This window comes from Bos indicus x Bos taurus, chromosome 9 (genome assembly GCF_003369695.1).
Source record: "Bos indicus x Bos taurus breed Angus x Brahman F1 hybrid chromosome 9, Bos_hybrid_MaternalHap_v2.0, whole genome shotgun sequence".
Classification (NCBI taxonomy): domain Eukaryota; kingdom Metazoa; phylum Chordata; class Mammalia; order Artiodactyla; family Bovidae; genus Bos; species Bos indicus x Bos taurus.
Window position 1 is genome coordinate 72100639 of NC_040084.1, and position 17100 is coordinate 72117738.

Genomic DNA, 17100 nt, shown 5'->3' on the forward strand with positions numbered 1-17100 from the left:
CGAAAAGCAAAGGAGAAAAGGAAAGATATAAACATATGAATGCAGAGTTCCAAAGAATAGCAAGAAGAGATAAGAAAGCCTTCTTCAGCGATCAATGCAAAGAAATAGAGGAAAACAACAGAATGGGAAAGACTAGAGATCTCTTCAATAAAATCAGAGGTACCAAAGGAACATTTCATGCAAAGATGAGCTCGATAAAGGACAGATATGGTATGGACTTAACAGAAGCAGAAGATATTAAGAAGAGGTGGCAAGAATACACAGAAGAACTGTACAAAAAAGATCTTCACAACCCAGATAATCACGATGGTGTGATCACTGACCTAGAGCCAGACATCCTGGAATGTGAAGTCAAGTGGGCCTTAGAAAGCATCACTATGAACAAAGCTAGTGAGGTGATGGAATTCCAGTTGAGCTAATCCAAATCCTGAAGGATGATGCTGTGAAAGTGCTGCACACAATATGCCAGCAAATTTGGAAAACTCAGCAATGGCCACAGGACTGGAAAAGGTCAGTTTTCATTCCAATCCCAAAGAAAAGCAATCCCAAAGAATGCTCAAACTACCACACAATTGCACTCATCTCACACGCTAGTAAAGTAATGCTCAAAATTCTCCAAGCCAGGCTTTAGCAATATATGAACCGTGAACTTCCTGATGTTCAAGCTGGTTTTAGAAAAGGCAGAGGAACCAGAGATCAAATTTCCAACATCCACTGGATCATCGAAAAAGCAAGAGAGTTCCAGAAAAACATCTATTTCTGCTTTATTGACTATGCCAAAGCCTTTGACTGTGTGGATCACAATAAACTGTGGAAAATTCTGAAAGAGACGGGAACACCAGAACACCTGATCTGCCTCTTGAGAAATTTGTATGCAGGTCAGGAAGCAACAGTTAGAACTGGACATGGAACAACAGACTGGTTCCAAATAGGAAAAGGAGTACGTCAAGGCTGTATATTGTCACCCTGTTTATTTAACTTCTATGCAGAGTACATCATGAGAACGCTGGGCTGGAAGAAGCACAAGCTGGAATCAAGATTGCTGGGAGAAATATCAATAACCTCAGATATGCAGATGACACCACCCTTATGGCAGAAAGTGAAGAGGAACTCAAAAGCCTCTTGATGAAAGTGAAAGAGGAGAGTGAAAAAGTTGGCTTAAAGCTCAACATTCAGAAAACGAAGATCATGGCATCCGGTCCCACCACTTCATGGGAAATAGATGGGGAAACAGTGGAACACTGTCAGACTTTATTTTTCTGGGCTCCAAAATCACTACAGATGGTGACTGCAGCCATGAAATTAAAAGACGCTTACTCCTTGGAAGGAAAGTTATGACCAACCTAGATAGCATATTCAAAAGCAGAGACATTACTTTGCCAACAAAGGTCCGTCTAGTCAAGGCTATGGTTTTTCCTGTGGTCAGGTATGGATGTGAGAGTTGGACTGTGAAGAAAGCTGAGCGCCGAAGAATTGATGCTTATGAACTGTGGTGTTGGAGAAGACTCTTGAGAGTCGCTTGGACTGCAAGGAGATCCAACCAGTCCATTCTGAAGGAGATCAGCCCTGGGCTTTCTTTGGAAGGAATGATGCTAAAGCTGAAACTCCAGTACTTTGGCCACCTCATGCGAAGAGTTGACTCATTGGAAAAGACTCTGATGCTGGGAGGGATTGGGGGCAGGAGGAGAAGGGGACGACAGAGGATGAGATGGCTGGATGGCATCACTGACTCGATGGACGTGAGTCTGAGTGAACTCCAGGAGTTGGTGATGGACAGGGAGGCCTGGCGTGCTGCGATTCATGGGGTGGCAAAGAGTCGGACACGACTGAGCAACTGATCTGATCTGAAGGGGAGATAATACTCACTTAACAAAATAAGTTAAAATTTAATAAAATAGAGTCAAATTCCAATAGTCTTATAAGCTGAAGACGGAAAGTAATCCATCAATGGCACGTGATACAGTGGTAATGATGGTCAATGGAGAAAGAGGTGTCAATTTGCATGCAAGGTCAGCATATAGTTGAACTGGTGGTGGTTACCATCAAACAAAGAAAATAACACATCTGGAGGTATTAATTATCAGTGAAGAAACAAGGAGAAAATTGGCACCTTTGCCAATTTGCCAGCATGTATGCCTCTTGGACAAATAGTAGGGAGTATGAGAAAAGGATTAAAATTCAAATTTAAAGACATATTTTTCTACTCCCCTGGGAAAGAGAATGTGATGGAAGATGAAGGCAGTTCAAAAGAAGCCTTGATGTTTTTCCTCTCATAAAAAAAGGAAGCGAATTATCCCATCCAAGTGCGACTGAATCAAATTTGAACTTCCTGAAAATTTATCAGTTGATAAACCAGGATTTACGTTCAAGGATACATTCCACGTCTAATCTTCATTTTACTACTTTTAGAGATAAATTTTCCTTAGCATTGAAATCTTTCAAGGATAGCCTTTCTTGCAGAACAAATTGTTAGAAGTGTGCAACAAATTGGCCAGATGTCTTTGGGGGCATAAATTCTCTCTTAAAAGTAAGGTAAGAACTTTCAGTTAACTACCTCATGCTCTCAAACCACTGGTTTTCTCTTTAGCTCTTTGAAACTCTAATGTTGAAAGGATTTCTCTTGTTATCGAAAGAGTTAATACAGTTTCTCAAAAATGCGTCTCTTCTCACAGAATTATAGTTTATATTTTGGGAGAATCTGGCACAGTTTAAGTTACAGCTTAACTGATTTTCTTGGTAGAATCCAACAATAAGTCATTCCCCCCCCACCCACCTGTCCCTAAGTGTTTATTAGCAGGGTAGACACAAAATGTCAAGAGGAAAAGGTATTATTCATGTTAATCTATTGTCTTCAAGACTGCACATCAAGGTACCTAAATAACAAGCCTTCTTCATAGCTTGCTCCCAAACTGGTAGCTATCACTTAGAGAGTTTTTACAAATACCCCAAGTTCATTATCAATCCACTCATCCTTCCCAGTCTAAACGTGTCACTGCGGGATAATTGGACTTAATTCTTACTTATCTTTAAAAAAAAAAATCTAATTACTAGGTGCTTGCATACACATACACACACATAAACTCAGCTTGTGACATGAAGCTATTTTGATCCTTTCTAGAAATTGCTGTTTTTAAGAAATTGATATTTATTGCACACTTTCAGACTTAGAAAATCAGACAGCAGAAATCTATTCAGTTGTATATATCACTATGATTGTTATTATCCCACAAACAGTCTCAGTAGTTTACCAGCTGAAGTGAAGCAGAAAACCAGACCCTCTCCCTCCAGTAAGAAAAGGACTCCAAGTAAAATCTTCTGAGCTTACTAGCCTTGTATGTGGTAAATCCATAGTTCAAATTCTTAATTATCATCCCATTCCAGAGCCCAAATAAATAATCTGTGGTTATTTTGCATATATCTCAGTATCTACACACACACACACACATATATACACATGTTTCACAAAGTATTGGTCAATGCCCATTTTCACATAGCTCTTTTAGTCTAAAAATAACTTTTAACTTTCATGTCTTACCAAGACTGAGAAAAGGGAGGGTAAATCAAAGAAATCTAGTTTGGGAATCAGAGGGGAAACATTTAACAGGCCTGTTGAGTGTTCTCTTAATGCTGTCTTGGATCTCAGATTAAATTATTATACTTTCTGTGTTGTAGGGCTGGGTCATTTGTGCATGAAGACAAAGGCAACTTCAACTTGATATTTCTATCATCCCTGCTGTGGGAAGAGTCCTTTTCCTGGTTTATAACATCAATCACTCTCGTAATAAATCTTGGTAGTGGATATGGTCATTTAAATCTCCACCTGCACAAACAACAGAAAATAAGAGAGCTCATAAATCTCTACACTGGTGATTAACAAATTTTGGATCCTGGGCAAAGATATTATGGGGGGGGTCTCCCTAATTCATTAATAAAGGCTGATTTGCTGACAATCTGTTTAGTTTACAGCATAGGGGGAAAGCAAACAAGACCTTGCTAACAAAACAAAACGTTAGAGGTTAGTGAATTCCCAACTGAGCCCAGGATTAGAGATACGGTATCTCAGTTTAGCAGAGGGGTACAGATTCCCAGGCAAAAGCTCAGAATCCGCTCTTACATTCTGCTCCAGCCCCTCAACTTCAGTGCCTAATTCCAAGGAAAGAAAACCTGGAGAAGAACTAGCAAGAGAGATCCATGCCTTCTGTGTCTCTGGTTTCATTTCATCGATGTCGTTCAATCACTCGATTTCTGGTCCCCTTGCTTTTCTACTTACTCCTTGAATTTTCTTCTTCTCCAGGAAAGATGGTCGGGGCTGGAGTTAGGGGTAGAAAAAAGAACCTTTCTGAACTGGATAATATTGCTCAATGTTTTGTAATGTCAGCCTTACAAGCAGAACCCCGCTACAGCCAAAAGAAGGAGCATTGGGAGGGAAGAAAGCACAAGACATCACGGGACCAATTGATGTCTGAGGCAACTAACATTTTAAGACAGTATTAAATGGATCTATAGAAATTAAGGGGAAAGTTTTAATTTCATTAAGAAAAGATTATCAACTAACAAAATACTTTCCATAAATCCATGTTACTCTATCTCATTTCCCCCCACGCCCCCTTAAATGTGTGTGTTGTGTGTGGGTGTGCAATGGTTATGTCTGGTATGTACACATGGGCAATTCCTTGATATCTTTAGTGACCAAGCGCAAGTGGATTTTTTGGTACTTTCTCTGTCATCACCCTAAAGATCCTATAAAGCACCTACTGTCTTAATTCGCCGTAGTTAAGGTGAGAAGATATCTCGGAAAAGCCACAGTCTTATAGTGTTGGCAGGAGGTGGTGGATTCGTGTCTAGATTTTCATTGGTGTTTTCTGTGAAGAAGTGGGGAGCCGGGGGATGAGATCCGTGGGTTTAAGGCCCAGAAAAAGCAGAGATGTGGTCGTTTTCCTAAAGTTCTCAGACAGAGTCAGCTATGACCTCTTAAGAAGGAAAGCCGGCCTTAAGAGATGGGCCCCGGGAAAGGAGCTTGGGTGGGCCCCGGTGCTCCCTGGTTCATCCCAAAGTGGGAGAAGGTGACTGGTATTCGCGTCCTGCGATGGAGTTGGTTTCCATTACAAGTTGGAAATCAGGGGCCGTGCGTGAGAGTTTCCCTCGGGTTGTGAAAGGGGTCTAACAGCTCTGCCGGGGCCTGGCAGGCCCCTCCCCTGGGCGGCAAGGATCCGCCTCTCTATTCCCCAGATAAATTCCTAGTGTCCACCGAATTCCTCCGCGCTCTCTCACAATTCTCTCCGGCCACGACTCCGGGGGTGGGGAAACAGCGCGTCGGTTTCCTGCCCGCAGAAGCCCTCGCGGCTTCTCCTCCCGACACTGCGAAAGGGAAAGGGGTGTGAGACCCAACCAGACCCCCACCTCCCGGCTCCCCAACCCGAGGTGGCCGCCTCATACTCCACATTCGGGGGCTCATTGGTTTCGAGGTCTCTGTCTCCTCTTCCCTCTCTCCTCTCTCCCTTCCCTCTCTCTTTCATCCTCTCCCCCAAACATGTCCACCGGCTCCCTGAGCGATGTGGAGGATCTTCAAGAGGTGGAGATGCTGGACTGCGACGGGCTGAAAATGGACTCGAACAAGGAGTTTGTGACTTCCAACGAGAGCACCGAGGAGAGCTCCAACTGCGAGGCCGGGTCGCCCCAGAAGGGCCGCGGCGGCCTGGGCAAGAGGAGGAAGGCACCCACCAAGAAGAGCCCCTTGAGCGGTGTCAGCCAGGAGGGGAAACAGGTTCAACGCAACGCGGCCAACGCGCGCGAGCGAGCCCGGATGCGGGTGCTGAGCAAGGCCTTCTCCAGGCTCAAGACCACCCTGCCCTGGGTGCCCCCGGACACCAAACTCTCCAAGCTGGACACGCTCAGGCTGGCGTCCAGCTACATCGCCCACTTGAGGCAGATCCTGGCCAACGACAAGTACGAGAACGGTTATATTCACCCGGTCAACCTGGTAAGTTTTCGGGTGTGGTGGCGGCGTGTCGCCCCCCCGCACCCCGGACACAGCGCGCCCGCAGTGGGTCCCCGGTGTGAGGGTGCGCGCCGGACTGGGACCCGCGCATCTTGGTCACCGCCAGCCAGTGCCTCTAGGGGACCGTGCGGGCGATCCCCACATGATCCTCGGTCTCTGCCTTCCAAGTTGCGGAACGCGGTGATTTATGCGAGTGTTTGACGTGGCAGCCCAATTAAGAGTTTGCAAGCACGTTGAGCTGGCAAAGAGGAGGGATCCCCCACACTCGCACCAGTGCCTTCAGGGCTGGTGCCGGACAGAGGACACGGAGGAGATGCTACGCGCTAAGGAGGCATTTTAGTAATCCTCTTATTCTTCCTTTAGCTAGAGTAGAACTTGATCTCCCTCCTCCTCTACTTCTTGTAAATAAAAACATCCCACTCTGTTTCTTTCCCAAAGTTTTCCATACGTAGAACTTTACATATGAACACATCGTGCCCCCCATAACTGTCACCTAAGTCCTCAACTGTTTAAATATTCTGCACTTTTCTGTCGATGATTAACACTTTTGAATCTCAGAAGTTTTAGCAAATATCAACATAATCAGTACATTCTCACGACTGTTAATGTAATAAATAATATTAAATAGGTCACTCTCCTTCAAGATTTAAGAACATGTTACTTTTTATCTTAATGCTCATTGAACCTAATATTTTTCTCAAAGGCATTTTACTGTTTAAGAAATGTATTTTCATTCCCTCTTTGCATTTGATTTAATTTTAAGGGTTCCGGGCTCTAAAGAAAAACAAAAACTAACTAGCACCTTTGTTTATATATGATAAGAAGGAGACGTTTTCCTCTTAAAAGTCTTCTTATCAGTCAGCACTAGGGAGACAGGTTTGAAGGTTTGAGTGGTCTCTCTGAACTGGTTTCAGGAGTGGTGGGGGGGGGTGGATGGGAGGGGGTTGCAAAACCATATTTTGCTATAGAAAGTGTTTTTCCTTTCACTAAGAGTCAAGTTTTCTTGAGTAAATAGCTTTTAAAAATCTGGACCTAAAATGAAAGCAGTGCCTTCATTTACAGCTGTTGCTGCCTTCATCCTTGATTAAGAAACCTTAAGCGAGCTTTATTATAAATGTCAGGAAGAAGGGAAGAGAAAGCTGTGTTTGCTCAGCCTTATAGGAAGACAGTCTGAAAATTCGCCTGGATATTCTTTTATTAACATTATTTGTTTTTAAGAGCTGGCGATTAATTTCGAAACGGTGATGAAAAGCCCGCCTTTGTGATGGAATGAAAGTTAGAAGTAGGGAAATCCCTGGGGGGTGAAAGCGAGAGGGCTGGGAGCCTGACCAGGGCCTCAGAAGAGCCTGACCAGGGCCAGAAGGGCGCTTCACCTTGAACCCGATGCCCAGCGGTTCGAGATCCTTCTCGGTTTCCCTGCTCAGTCTCACCGCGGCATCTGCCGCTGGGCTGTGCTTCTTCTCTTGGGTTTTCACTTCGAACCTAGTGTGAGCCCCTCTTTGCTCTATCACCTCGAGCTGTGACTTGGCGCCAAGGCCGCTTTCTACTTTATCCAGTCACAGGGCGCATTAGGTCACAGAGTGAATTGCAGAGATAACGGGTCTCTCCAACTTACCGCCTGCCGCCTTTACTCTGGTCTCCGGCTCCGGCCTCGTCCCACCCCTCCTCCACGGCCACTTACCTCCTCCACCCTCTTCTCTCCTGCAGACGTGGCCCTTTATGGTGGCCGGGAAACCCGAGAGTGACCTGAAAGAAGTGGTGACCGCCAGCCGCTTATGTGGAACCACGGCGTCCTGACCTTGGAGGTGCGAGTCTGGGAAAGGCGCGCTCCCGAGGGGAGCGGGCCCCGGGGAAGGCGACCCTTGCCCTCCCCGCTCTCTGTCTCTGCTTCCCCCTCGCAGTTCTCCTCTCCCTGTCCCACCCCGCGAGAACACTTTACAGCGACGAGGAGATTCGTTTCCAAACCAGAGAAACATCAACTGTACTTACAACGATTCCCATCTATTTAACTTTATTAACTTCTACCGTGAATGACTCTGCGAGCCTTGCTGGTCCAAGTGCAATATGTAATTATAAATATATAAATAGATAATAAGAGCCTATCAATGTGTATCTTTTGTACAATATGTTGTAAAATGTAGATCATAGAATAGCTGACTTTGACAGTCACATTTATAAAGTAATTCACTTAAAGATATATTTTTTTCAAACAAGTTTTGCTACTTTCAAAAATAAATCTTTCTTTATATTGCTAAAAGCCCTGCCGTTTGGTGTGATTTTTGGAAAATATATTTGGAATAGAAAGGTGGGGAACCATAGGGGTAGGTCAATAATAAAAGTGGTCCTTTTGAACTTCAATCCAAACTTATTTGAGAGATAGAAAAAGATTAAGTACGGTTTCCACCATGAAGGTGCAAATCATATTTTGCACTGAAACCTCAAAAAGAAACGAGTCTCAAGTTTGCAGATTACTTTTAAGACAAATAGAAATATTGTAACTAAACAAAGAAAGGGAAGGATTAAAGTTAAGAACAGTCATACAATTCAAGAGAAAAGGAAAATCTGATTTTCAGGTACCCCACAGTGTAATTGCCAACACAAGCAGGAAGGTAAAACCCACATTCTATAACCTTCCAGGTGCAGACATGAACCCACGCAACCCAGAACTGCAAACGAGTGAAGCAATAAAGGGAGCGATGAAAAATGTAAATGCCATACCTCTGGAATGTGTTCTACGATTTTCGAGGGGCTGCAACGTGTATCATATAGTTTTCTTAATAATTAATGAATTACTTCTAACAACGCGCATGCCTGCCTTTCTGTTACGTTAGCCAGTGCATTCAGCGCCTCTCCACGACTTCCGGCGGACTGGGTTTTAATTTAAACATCTTCCAGGCTACGGAACAGCTCGTTGGGGAAGATTAAGTTGAGATAAACAGAGAGGCGAGTCCGAGGAGCCTGGGACCGGGTTCCCTCGCTGCCCCAGCGCAGCCCGCGGCGGCCGATGAGCCAGATGCCACCGGGGCTGTTTAATGTTCGGGGTTATGACCGCAGTGTTTACAAGACGTCTTCGGTTATTTATACTGTTATTCCTCGCAGAGGGCCTTGAAACTTCCGCTTCATTTGCTCTTTCTTTTCGATTTTTTTCGCCCTTTTCTCAGCTCGATTTGGTACCTGGAGTAAGAGCTCCCTTGCTCCTGCCCTTACCTCCATCCAACCCCCAAGGCCGCTTAGTGGTGTTGCCCTCAACCCAGCCAGAGGGGAAGGAACCGGGGATGCTCTTGACCTGGGGAACCGCTGTACAGGAGGGACGTTCTCTCCCAAAGAGAGTTACCATGTTAGCATCTCCGTTCTCGAGGACTGGGAACGCGAGTGGTTCCTCATCCGCGTGCCTGTCACTTGCACTCTCAGGGTATCAGGCTTCCCTCCTCCTGGTTTCCCCTCTCCCTCTACGTGACCTTCAAGAGATCATTTTAAGCTCTGGCCATCTCCACCTTTCCCACATTTGCTTCTACCAGAGGCACAGTCGACTCTTGACCTGCGGATCCAGAGTTCAAGTCAGAGATGAGTCCCAAAGTGACTCAGTTGTTTGTGTTCCACTTCAGCAAATTTTCCGAGCTCCCACTGACGATTTTACAAAGCGAATATTCAAAATTCTGAGCACTCCAGTGCTATGTGGCAGCCTTGAGGGGAAGGGGCTTTGGGGGAGAACGGATACATGTACATGTAGGGCTGAGTCCCCTTAGCTGTTCACCTGAAACTATCACAACTCTGAACACTGTTACTAAGCTATACCGCAACACAAAGTTTAAACATTTTTTTTTAATACAGAACACTAAAAAAAAAAAAAATTCTCAACGCAGGCGGCCCCTGGAGAAATGTCGGCTTGCTCATTCTATAACAACCCCAAACCGCAAATGAATTTGTGACAAAGTCCTCCTGCCTCCCACCAGCCTGTGCTTTCAACCGGAGGCCTGAAGTTGTGCACTGTGACACACGAGTTAAACCCTAGTTTTACATCCAGTTTTTCTCTGAAAGGGTGTGGATCTTCACTTTTCTCCTCTAGGAAAGTGGGAATAAACGTGATTATAATGACAATGATAACGGTCGGTACTCATACTTTTCTCTTTTGCCTCATAGAGCCTCAGTGGCGTTCAAATGAAATTATATTTTTTATTTTTTGTGATTGCTTTGTAAAGGAAAAACTCCGGGCAAACACTGGTCAGTTGTACTAAGTGGCTGGGGGTGAGCTACCTATACTATAGCCGTCCTGAAAGCACTGGAGCAGGAAGCTCAAGAGGGTGTGTTTATAAGGCACAAGCAAGGTCTTTTTGTTGCAGGAACCAAAACACCTCTTCAGTGCAATGTTGAAGGTTACATTTTCTCTCTCTCTCTCTCTCACTCTCTCTCTCTCTCTCTCTCTCTCTCTCACACACACACACACACACACACACACATCTTTACCCATACTCCTCAATGTTCTCCAATTTCATCCAGAAAAATTCAGAGAGCAAAGATAGGGACTGGGACAAACAAATAGAAGGACTACACTAGTGCCTGGCTACTGGGAAACCCTGAGCACAGGGGTCTCAGCCTTCGAGCCTGGGCACACTTGGGGACCCAGGGATTGTTTCTTGAAATGAGCAAGAAATACACTGGAATGACCAGGTTGTGGCTACCACTAGCCCTGGCATGGGGCAGTGTGACCGCCCCACCCCCTCCCACACACACATCCACAGTCTAAACATCTCTCCTTCCCAGGGGCCCTTCTCTTCTGCCTGGGTCATCAGCACTCCCACCCACCACGCCCTACTTCCCAGGGTCTGGTGCTGTTCTGAAGCCTGTCGCTGCTGGCCTCGGTTTTAAAGGAGGCAAGCTGAAGAGTTTGAGAAGGCTAGGTGTTAACTCTTTTCTGTTTGATAGAATTTGCCTGTGAAGCCATCTGGTTCTGGACTTTTGTTTGTTGGAAGATTATTAACCACAGTTTCAATTTCAGCACTTGTGATTGGTCTGTTCATATTTTGTATTTCCTCCTGGTTCAGTTTTGAAAGTACTTTTCTAAGAAAGTGTCCATTTCTTCCAGGTTGTGAATTTTATTGGCATATAGTTACTCTAGTAATTCATTACTCTATAAGTAATCTCTTACCATCCTTTGTATTTCTGCAGTATCAGCTGTAACTTTTCTTTCATTTTTAATTTTTTTGATTTGAGTCCTTTCCCTTTTCTTCTTGATGAGTCTACCTAAAGATTTATCAATTTTGTTTATCTTTTCATTGATCTTTACTATTGTTTTCTTCATTTCTATTTCATTTATTTCTGCTCTGGTCTTTGTGATTTATTAGCACAGGGAACTCTACTCAAATAAGAGGGGATATATGTATATATACAGCTGGTTCACTTTGCTGTATAGTAGAAACAAATACAACATTGTAAAGCAACTATACTCCAATAAAAATTAATTTTAAAAAATGAAGGAGGCAAACAGCATCTGAAAGAATTGGGGGACCCTCCTTACCACAAGTCAGATAGTTAGAGGTGGGAGGGTGGGGAGTGTCCTGTCTGTGACCTCTTAGTTATAATAACTGTCTTAGAAGGTGCTTTCAGAAAGAACCAGGAGAACAACCACAGCAGGTTGTAGAAGCCTGTAAGGAAAATGAAATGCTTCAAATAAGCGTGTCTGCTAGTTCTCAGCAAGAGACAGATACTGAAAGTGAACTGAAGATGGGGGAAGTCCCTTCTGCTTCTTTGTCTCTTTCTCTCTCTGGTTCTGATTGCTTCTGTGGATTCTTACAGGTAACGCCTTGTGCTTCAAGCAGCTTTGCCCACTGTCACATCAGAGACTTCTCTCTAAACAGATAAGTGGTAAACAAAACAAGGTCAGTAGCTGACGGTTATGAGCAGTGATCAGTGGGAAACACTGCCCAGAGAGGCTATTAAGCCAGCGGTTCCTGGACATGTATGGGAATCACCTGAACAGCTCCTGTAAGCAGATAGCTGGATTCCATCCACCCTAGTTCCAGATTCAAGAGGTCCGAAGTGGGACCCAGAATTCCTACTCCTAACAAGTTCCCAAAAGAGGCTGATGCTGCTGGTCCGGAAACCACACTCTTCGAAGCACTGTTCTGTGATCTATCTCATTAGAAAGACAAAGGACGTTAATGCAGAGGGAAATAAAATATCTAGGAATTTTTTTTCTTAAAGAGTCTGCATGTTCTGGGCTCCAGTTTCACTTGCTTTTCTATTCGCTCCACGGTGGCATGCAGTGTATTCTTAAAGCTTAAACGCCGGTTGGGACAGCAAACCACTCGTCCTCAGAAAATAACAGATTTGTGCGACCCTGGTGTACGGACGTGTGTGAGCGCTCGTTTTGGCTCTCAAAGAAATTTCAGGCATCAGGCATGGATTAAAGGTCTGGATAGATTAGGGCCCGACTGCTGTTGGCTCCATTGCGACCCCTAAAGGGGAGAGAAATCTGGGCTGCCAGGACTCAGGCCCCCTACAACTTCTCGGTAGCGCAGAGGGTCCCTTGGTCAAAGCCAGGTCAGCAAAGATTCTCCCTTCACTCCAGCGGAAGTAGATAGATTTGCTCTGCGCCGATGTCCGTTGCCTCCCGCAGGTGGGAAGTCGGCCTGGGGCTGGGGTAGGGGATTCAACGTGGTGGGGAGCGCAGGGCAAGTGCCTGGTGGAGCTCGCGGACAGGAAAGGGACCGGAGCCAAGAGGTGGAGTAGAGAATGGATCCTCCGACGCTTTTCTACCGGGAAGAGAAGAATGGAGGCTCCGAGTTACGAGCCCCAGCCTACACAGCCTCCTGGGTCTGCACGCCTCTCCGTGCGCCGTCTCGGAGGCAGCCTGGTGCGCGTGTCAGTGCGGACCTGCCCGGCGCAGAGACACCGCTGGGGGAAGGTTCTAGGGTAATGACCTCTGCTCAGCCAACGAGGAAAGGCGTGGGCTCCAGCCAGCCGTCAGTCAAACCTCCTTTCTTAGCTTTGCATCCTGTTCTCCCAGTTCTGGCGTCGCCTTAGGAAACTCGCGAGGTGCCAGCGGCATCATGAGAGCCCGGCTGGCTTCCTTCACGCATCTAGGTTCCAGGCGCCTTTGATCTTTCGATCTGGCAGACTCAGCTGGTCCACCTCCAGCCCGTTCTTGGCAAGATTCACCACCCTGAAGACTAGGCTAAAGATCCCTTCCCAGGACAGAGGGAGGAGACCGGGGTGGAAAAGGCCGGCAGAACAGTTTAGAATGTCCTCGAGTTAGGAGACCAGACTTCTCAAGGCAATGCCATGTCATAATTCGTGCCCAACACCCAGCAAAGGGCATGGCAGCTCAATAAATGTTGAACTGTGAGTGAATCATTAAGTATCTGAGGCTATGGTGAAGGAAGATACGCTGGAGAGCAGTTGGAACAAAGAAATTGACAGTGGGGTTGTTGCCATAGTTAAATTGAAAGTCGACCTCTTAGTTGAAGTCTGGATGTACATTTGAGAAAGGAATAAAGCAAGCAGACATGTTTGGACGAGAGGGCATCAACTGGGGCTGGGATATTTGAACTGCCCTCACCCCTGACACTCAGATGAAGTCTGCTCTTTCTTCTCCCTGTAGAACATGGCATTACTAGTTTTGAATTTATAGGTGAGAATCATTAGTTTAAAAGGTGGCTTGATGAGTGGCAATAATTTGAGAGACTTTATAAGACTAAAATGTAAGCTATATGACTAAAAAGATCCATATTTTAAAATTAATCTAGGTGATAATAAGTAACTTGTTGCCTTTTATGTAGGCTAGACCAACATCTAATGGAGGTATAGTGGGAAAAGCTTTTAACTGAATCCTTGGGCAAGAAATATGACATTTTGGCACCCTGACCCTTCCATCTGAAAAACTGGTATAATAATGACTGCTTGGCAAATGCTGCCCAAAAGGCAAAGATTTATAAAGCAACTTAAGTGTCCATCAACAGATGATTGGATAAAGAAGATGTGGTATGTATATATACAACAGAATACTACTCAGCTATAAAAAGAATAAAATTTGCAGCAAGATGGATGACTTGGAAGGCATTATGCTAAGTGAAATAAATCAGATGGAAAAGACAAATATGGTATGACTTATCATTTATATGTGGAAACTAAAAAATACAACAAACTAGTGAACATAACAAAAAGGAAACAGACTCAGAGATATAGAGAACCAACTAGTGATTACCAGCGGGCAGAGGGAGGAGGGAAGAAGCAGTATAGGAGTAAGGGGTTAAGAGGTGCAAACTATTAGGTAGGGAGTAAGTTACAAGGATATATTGTACAACACGGGGAATAGAGCCAACATTTTATAACAACTATAAATGGAGTAATGTGTATGCTTAGTTGCTCAGTCATGTCCGACTCTTTGCAACCCTTTGGACTGTAGCCTGCCAGGCTCCTCTGTCCATGGGATTCTCCAGGTAAGAATACTGGAGTGGGTTGCCGTTTCTCCTTCCAAGGGATCTTCTGGACCCAGGGACTGAAGTTTCGTCTCCTGTGTCTCCTGCATTTGCAGGCGGATTCTTTACCACTTAGCCATCAAGGAAGCCAATTTTAAGTGTATAAAGGAGTATAACCTTTAAAATTGTGAATCACTATATTGTACACCTGAAACTCACATAATGTTTTACATCAGCTCTACTTCAATTTAAAAACTTCATTAAAAAAAAAGATAATGACTGCTTTGGTAAGATAGAGTATGGGGACGATGTCTGCTACATGACGGGCACTAATTAATATTGTTTTTTTTTCTTCTGGTCATTAAGTTATAAAAAGTGCCCAAAAGAATGACATGCAGCTTCCCTAAACAGTTATCTAGCCAATAGTAATTATGAGGAATTATTAAATTCTTATGATAATAAGTTGCTTCAGTTCATTCTGAATATTAAAACAGACCTCACCACCTTATCCATGGTGGATCCTGCACCTAATTCTTTGCTTTTTCTTTTTGGTCACACCATGCAGCCTGTGGGGCACGCAGTATCTTAGTTCTTCTGCCAAGGGATAAACCTGTGTCCCCTGCATTGGGAACGCAGAGTCTCAACCACTGAACCACCAGAGAAGTCCTCTGCCCCTAACTCTGTTTTTCAGCACTCCTCAGATATGCAGCTGACACCACCCTTATGGCAGAAAGTGAAGAGGAACTCAAAAGCCTCTTGATGAAAGTGAAAGTGGAGAGTGAAAAAGTTGGCTTAAAGCTCAACATTCAGAAAATGAAGATCATGGCATCCGGTCCCACCACTTCATGGGAAATAGATGGGGAAACAGTGGAAACAGTGTCAGACTTTATTTTTCTGGGCTCCAAAATCACTACAGATGGTGACTGCAGCCATGAAATTAAAAGACGCTTACTCCTTGGAAGGAAAGTTATGACCAACCTAGATAGCATATTCAAAAGCAGAGACATTACTTTGCCAACAAAGGTCCGTCTAGTCAAGGCTATGGTTTTTCCTGTGATCATGTATGGATGTGAGAGTTGGACTGTGAAGAAGGCTGAGCGCCGAAGAATTGATGCTTTTGAACTGTGGTGTTGGAGAAGACTCTTGAGAGTCCCTTGGACTGCAAGGAGACCCAACCAGTCCATTCTGAAGGAGATCAGCCCTGGGATTTCTTTTGAAGGAATGATGCTAAAGCTGAAACTCCAGTACTTTGGCCACCTCATGCGAGGAGTTGACTCATTGGAAAAGACTCTGATGCTGGGAGGGATTAGGGGCAGGAGGAGAAGGGGACGACAGAGGATGAGATGGCTGGATGGCATCACTGACTCGATGGATATGAGTCTCAGTGAACTCCGGGAGTTGGTGATGGACAGGGGGCCTGGCGTGCTGCGATTCATGGGGTGGCAAAGAGTCGGACACGACTGAGCGACTGATCTGATCTGATCTGATCTGAACATTATCAATAACAGGTAGTCACTATTTCCTTTCATTTCTCCCTTCGCTTACTTAGTTTCTGTTTGTCTTCACTAGCTCCATGAGGGCAGGGGCTGTGTCTGACTGGTTCACTTTGGTGTCCCAGCCCTTTGCACAGTGACAAGCACATGTCACGTGCTTGAAGGGGGTTGAATGTATAAAGTTTAATAGTAGGCTTCTTAGAAATACCTCTGTCTTGTAGATAAGTTCATATTGCCTTGCTATAACCAAGGGCTAGTTTAAATATATCATCTAATTTCAATTTTAGAATTTGGTAATGAATATTTGTTCCAAAATAAAAATAAATCTCTAATGAAGAAAAAAATCACCGTCAATTCTTGTGAAGGGCAATTAACCTGAAACATTGGTCCTCACAACATGTGGATTCTCCTTTTAGCACTAAATCCCAAGAAAGGGTCAATAGTAAATACTGTATCTTTCAAAATAATGCATGTTTCCCTTCAGTATTCCTACTATCTCTGGGGATCAGTCACCTCTAAACTTTTCTGCTTGGGTTTTGAGATTATTCAGTAATGAATCTAAGTAGAGTGTTTTTCTTCTTCTTTTGCACTTTATGTGAATACCACCATCTTCTGTTGCCCTCTAATCTCTTACTTTCAGGCATCTGTCACCCACTCAATAGCTCCTTCAATTATCTTCTTTTTTTTTTTTTCCTTAACAAGCATTCTTTCTCTCTCCACCAAGGACTAAAAAGCAACCCAAGACATCCCTAAACCCAGGGGAATTTTTTAAGCCAACAGGGGTCATTTGGTTACAAGGAACAAAAATCCCTTCAAACTGGCCCAAATAAAAAGGGGAATGAGGCATTGTAAAGATAGTCCAAGGACTCTGGCTGACATCTCCAGGCAAAAAATAAACAGTAGGGAAATATCTATTGGGAAACTGAAAGTCAAGAGTAAAACTCCCTTTCTGTCTCTCTCTGGAGCTCTCTGGGCTCTTATCTCTGCTTTCTCTGCCAGTCTTCTGCATTTTCTCCTCTGATTTTTCTGGCTCACTTACTTTCTACTTTTCCTGAATTTTTTATTTCAGATGGGATTGGTTTGTTAGATTGCTGACTATGGCTCCAATTCTATAAGACCATTCAGTTGCTGAATCCAAGATCTAAAACTTTAGTCTCAGCACCTCTTAATTTGAATTCTTAAGATAAGGAAT

At 44.4% G+C, this 17100-nt stretch overlaps 1 protein-coding gene across 1 annotated transcript; it reads left to right on the top strand.

Moving 5' to 3' along the window:
- The first annotated feature begins 5246 nt into the window (after positions 1–5246).
- On the top strand, positions 5247–8255 carry TCF21 (transcription factor 21). The gene is made up of 2 exons (XM_027551609.1): positions 5247–5980; positions 7706–8255. The coding sequence occupies exons 1-2, from the start codon at positions 5531–5533 to the stop codon at positions 7793–7795; spliced, it is 540 nt and encodes a 179-aa protein (XP_027407410.1). The 5' UTR covers positions 5247–5530; the 3' UTR covers positions 7796–8255.
- Positions 8256–17100: the final 8845 nt, after the last annotated feature.